Raw genomic sequence first — 6,000 nt, forward strand, 5'->3', positions numbered from 1 at the left:
TATGTTATAGATCAATCTCTTAAATTCACCGTCATACTGTTGTTGGCATTAGAAACTATTATTTTGTCTTTTGTAGGACTTGTTTTCACACACACCGTTTCCTCTCTCCTCAGACCTACTCTGGCCTGTTCTGCGTGGTGGTCAATCCATACAAGATGCTGCCCATCTACTCAGAGAAGATCATTGACATGTACAAAGGGAAGAAACGACATGAAGTCCCCCCTCATATCTACTCCATCACTGACAACGCCTACAGAAACATGATGCAAGGTGAGATTCATTATTAGACCATGTTATTTCACCTCTGCCTTTCTGACAAGCTTCTGTGTTTCTCGTTAAGGATGTGGTCATACCAGTTTCACAGGGTGACACATTCACCATAGGGGAGGGAACACTCCTTTTGGTAGATAACCATCAGACTGGGGTCAGGAAATTCAGTGCCATGGCAGCGTTGGGACCAGGATTCTATTTAAAGTGGAATGCCACCATTTCGATAATCCACATGTTATGTTCTTCCTGTGCCCCCAGTTAGTCAGTACGCTCTACCTGCAGAGATGGTTCTCTCTCTAACATTCTGCCATTCCCCTTTAAGTGAATGAAACGTTTAGGTCACAGTTAGCGCTACAATGTTTGTTTACTTCCGCATCTGTGACCGAACCCTCGTTATGGACAAAACCTGACTGGTATGAGGAAGTGAACATTTAAAAAAACACTGACTAAATTCACAACCTGCTACATGTGTGACCACTCGCTCCATTGCAGCAGAGCATTTGTCTTGTGCACAATGCAGGCAGCCGCCGTGAGCCAGTTACCAAGGGATTTGTGTCGTGTTGAAGTGTCCCCTGACAGCTTGAGGAGCGTGTTGCGGTTGAACTGTGGTGTCAAACGTCTTTATTTTTTTGGGCTGTGCAGCGATATGATGGCCGGCTGACTTGCAACCTCTGTCATCATTGCTGGTGTGTGATCAGCCCCACACACAGAGGGCGATCAAATGCCAAGCCACAAAATGACTCAATGCCGAAAATATAATATATAAAAACGGTTGCGCAGAGCGTCTGCGAGCCATTGTATACGGACGATATCCTTTTATTTCAAAGCTTGTGTGGCTTGTAAGACAAGGCGACAAAAACGGCTCACTTGAAAACCACATCTGTGTATATAATCCCACCTAGTCAGCTCTAGACTCTCATAGCTGCTATTTTGTGGCCTATTTCAGAACTAATGTTGTGTAGAGGTGACGATATTGACCGTTGCCAAGCCGCTGCTTACAGTAAATGCCTCTCGGTTCAGCCGGCGGCACTAAGACGTCGGACCGGTTCATGTATAGAGGTTGTCTCTTGTGTTTCCAGGGGGTCATGCCCATTTTTAACCCATGGTGGCCTGCGGGTTTCCGGGTATATTCTCAGAGGAGTTGACATCTGGGATGGAGAGATGAGTGTGGGGGGGGGGGGGGGGGGGGTTGGAAGACATTTCCTGTTGCTGAATCCCACCCCACCCCCACCCCTCTCAAATCTTCTCCTGACATTGGATTTGATTAGATTTTCTTAGTGTTTTTGGGTGAATGCCAGAGATTCAAGCTGTAGTGTTGTGTTTGGTATGAGTGTGTTTAAGCTTGTTTCTTACATTATTCGCCCACATTTACATGTCTGTAGTGTAAGCAGTCAGTCTGACATATTGAGGACTAGTGATGATACTGCATTTGAAGAGCTGTGGTGAGGAGAGAAACTACTTCTTCTAGACTCCTGACCGGGTGCTACTTCCTTGAAGTTAGACAGTTTCAGCACATACAGTAGTTGTGACTATGGGTGAATACTTGTGATGTTCTGTAAGCAAGACAATGTAGATTTAACCCCAACCAACAAATTGTTAAAGGGGCACTACACCAAAAATCGTTTGTTTTCTTTAACGCTCATTTATTTTGCACATAATCTTACACACATCCAAAAACTGTGTGAGATTATGTGCAAAAATAAATCAGCACTGTTTTTTTGGTGAAGTGCCCCTTTAACCACACATGTCACGTCACATGCGTGAACATTATGAATCAAACTGTGAAAACAGTTATCTCCCAGGGTGAACCTTTTCTTTCTGCTCAATGGATAAGACCTTGAATTTTCCTGATGTCACACTGTGTGCAGTGATGTGAGAGGCTGATTTATTTTTTGTAAATATGCCAAGCAAAGAATACTATGAAATCACCCTTTCTCTAACCCCTGTGCTAGGCTAGCTGGACATGGTCATGTAAGTTAGGACTGAGAAAAGCATGCCGATTTTATTATACTCTTAAACTCTCATCCCAGTGTTTATTAACATTGGCTTTATGTACGAGAGGAGAATGTGCTCTGAAGGGGGTCTAACACTTGGGAAGGACTTATAAGAGAGGTTTTGTAAGTTCCTAGCGAAGTGTACACAACTATATTGTTAAAGGAACACGCCAACATTTTGGGAAATTAGCTTATCGTCTTCTCCAGAGAGAGACAAGAAGATAGATACCAGTTTCCTCTATGTGCGTTCAGTAGAAAGCTTAGTAGTTAGCCTAGCTTAGCACAATGAATGGAAGCGGACATGGCCGGTTAGCCTAGGCATTGTCCAACTAACATCTCTCCCGAAGGCTAACTGGCCATGTCCGCTTCCATTCATTGTGCTAAGCTAGGCTAACATGCAGCCAGATAGCTTTCTACTGAACGCACAGACAGGAAACTGGTATCTATCTTCTTGTCTCTCTCTGGAGAAGACGGTAAGCTAATTTCCCAAAATGTTGGCGTGTTCTTTTAACTACTTATATTTGTTGATCAACCTCTGGGTTAACAAACACAGAAGTTGTGTGGTTGAAGGCGGCCGGGTAGCGCAGCGGACTAAGCGTCTGTCTACCACCGCAGAGACAGTGGGATCGAATCAAACTGCCAGCGGTACCTCCGACTTGGTCGGTCGTCCATACTGACACAATTGGCAGTGTCAGTGGGTGGGAAAGCCGGTGGGGTGGGTCCTGGTCGTTGTAAACAGCGACTCCTACAGGTCGGTCAGGGCGCCTGCACAGCGAGGGAGGGAACTGGGGGAGGTAGTGTGATCCTCCCACGCGTTACACTCACCCAATGAGAGTCCTCGCTGTCAGGTGAAAAGAAGCGGCTGGCTGTCTCCACATGTGTCGGAGGAAGCATGTGATAGACTTCAGGGCTCCCTAGACCGGCAAGTGGGGGGCAAATGCGCACAACGACCAGGAAGGGGAGGGGGGAATTGGCATAACGACTAAATTGGGATGGGAAAAAAAAAGAATTATGTGGTTGTGGTTATAGGAGAACATCTCTCTGGGAGAGATTTCTATGAATGTCAAACATTTCCAAACCAATCCAATTTAGGCAGCAAGGCAGGCAGAGAAGGGTTCTATAATTAAGCTTTAAACACACAAGTTTAATGTATCCTCTCTCGACTGACAATCCATTTCAAATCTTACAACCTGCAAGGGGCTGCCTGCGAATAGCATTAGAAGGTCTAATTAAGCTCATCACACTTGTTATAATGGGAATGTGTGTGTTGCTGCAACTGGAGTTGAAATTATATCTGACAGGAATTCCATCTGACAGCTTCCTGTAGGGAAAGACCAGCCATGTGAGCAGGAAATGGAGCATGGTTAAACAAAACAGCTGCAAGAATGTCCAGGGGCTCCGGCCACTCTGTAGTGGAAGTAGAGGGAGATTGAGGAGGAGAACGATTGGTTGATTGCAAACTATGATCCATTTGTTTGGGCTGTATTCCATTTGATGACATAATTCCCTATTTTGAGGGTTCTGATGATGTAGCTCAAAGTTTTGACTTGTCTTTTAAAAATGAAGTTATCAGGCTGTAATATGAGCTGTACTATAGTGAACTGAGTGTGTGTGTGTGTGTGTGTGTGTGTGTGTGCATGTGCACATGCGTGCATTGTGTGTGTATGTGTGTGTATATGTGTGTGTATGTGTGTATATGTGTGTGTATGTGTGTGTGTATGTGTGTGTGTGTGTGCGCGCGTGTGTGTGCGCGTGTGTGTGTGCGCATGCGAGTGTGCACACGTGTGTGTGTACTATTTTCTATTCCACCATGTCTGCACTCAGGAAGTTTACATGTGCAGTTATATGTTGTGTACAAACACTGTTATAATTAAACAAGAAGATGGAGGTTTGATCATTATCCACCCTGGTGTTTGGATTTTACTCTAAATAAAGTTCTGCTTTAAAGCGACTTTAAAAGGGTACGACACCCATTTCAGTGAACATTTGTGAACATGCGCCACTCACTCGTAAAGCTAGAAGTCAAAAGGATAACCACAGAATTTGTGAAGTAAACTGTTTCAAGTGGATGTAAACCCAAAGTCTGTTTAACCCTTTCACTACCACACTACCAAAGGGTTAACCCTTTCACTGCGACAATACAGAAGGTTAACCCTTTCACTACCACACTACAGATGGTTAACTGTCTGTAGTGTGGTAGTGAAAGGGTTAACCTTCTGTAGTGTGGTAGTGAAAGGGTTAAAGAGAAGTGGGTTAATTAATTCCGCCACCATCTTGTTGCCGGTGTACTAACAACACAAGACCTGACCCCTATCTTTGAATGGGGAGTCAGACTTGACCCCTATCTCTTTGAATTGGGAGGGACTAACAACACAAGACCTGACCCCTATCTCTTTGAATGGGGAGTCAGACCTGACCCCTATCTCTTTGAATTTGGAGTCAGACCTGACTCTAAGCTATTAAAGAACTTGAACTTGAACTTGAACTTGAACTTGAACCTATCTCTTTGAATGGGGAGTCACTAACAACACAAGACCTGACCCCTATCTCTTTGAATGGGGAGTCAGACCTGGCCCCTATCTCTTTGAATGGGGAGTCAGACCTGACCCCTATCTCTTTGAATGGGGAGTCACTAACAACACAAGACCTGACCCCTATCTCTTTGAATGGGGAGTCAGACCTGACCCCTATCTCTTTGAAAGGGGAGTCATCCATATCTAGGAATCTGTCATACACATAATTTTTCTTTCATATTTGAAGTCACTGGTAAATTGCTGACAACACAGAATGGTACATATTTGCCACTTTGATTAGCTGGTTCCCCGGCTGTATATTATGTACCGCTTCATATCACAGCCAGGCAAATAAACATATGTGTATGTTTATATGTCTGTGTTTTGTATGTTTGTATGTCATGTCATTTAATTTGACTTAACAGTTACTCTGAAGCATTCTATGTCACCTAAACATAACATTCGGCCCATTTATTTGCCAAACTCACCCCAAAGTTGTTGATATAGTTGACCTTCTCTCAATTTCAACAGTCATGTCTGTCCGTTCTCTGGGCGCTAAACATGTTGAATTCAATGCAACTTGGAGTTTACATTCTATTCTAATCAAGACGTCCAATCAAACGCTGCCCAGGAGATCTTAAGATCTTCATTTCACGCTATGTTAATTTGCCCAGCTGTGATATGAAGCTGGCGTATTTAAGCATTACATCACACGCAGGAGTGGTTTGTGACCAATAAACCATGCCTAGGGGTGGTTGTTAGGCCCGAGGCGCAGCCGAGGGTCGTTAGACCCCCCTAGGCATGGTTTATTGGTCACAAATCACGACTGCACGTGGTGTAAAGCTTTTATACAACTGCCAGATTCATCCAACCTTATTTCTATACAATAAACACACATTAATCGAAGATTTATTGAAAAAACCATCCGCCAGAAAAAGTAGTTCCCACAACTCCATGTGGAAGCAGCTTGAAGTGCATCCAACCAAACTAACACATCCAACTGTGTATTATTGGAATGATTGAGAGAAGTTGCCTCATGTGGAAGCAGCTTGAAGTGCATCCAACCAACTAACACATCCAACTGTGTATTATTGGAATGATTGATTGAAAATTTATTAAAACGTTTTCTTTGCCCTATAGGAAAAAAACGTTTTCTTCGCCCTATTTTTTTATTTATTTCTTTTAGCCTAAACTTAACCAGTTGGAAACCAGGGGTACAGTAA

At 43.7% G+C, this 6,000-nt stretch overlaps 1 protein-coding gene across 4 annotated transcripts in view; it reads left to right on the forward strand.

Annotated features, from left to right (window-relative positions):
* Positions 1 to 6,000, forward strand: part of myh11a (myosin, heavy chain 11a, smooth muscle) — a 70,619-nt gene that overhangs the window by 9,006 nt on the left and 55,613 nt on the right. For all 4 annotated transcript variants that reach the window (XM_084318714.1, XM_084318715.1, XM_084318717.1 and 1 more), the window contains exon 3: positions 114 to 270. In XM_084318714.1, coding sequence (XP_084174840.1) covers positions 114 to 270 — 157 coding nt within the window. The remainder of the gene's footprint in view (positions 1 to 113; positions 271 to 6,000) is intronic.

Source organism: Notolepis coatsorum (genome assembly GCF_963971535.1).
Source record: "Notolepis coatsorum genome assembly, chromosome: 7".
Lineage (NCBI taxonomy): Eukaryota > Metazoa > Chordata > Actinopteri > Aulopiformes > Paralepididae > Notolepis > Notolepis coatsorum.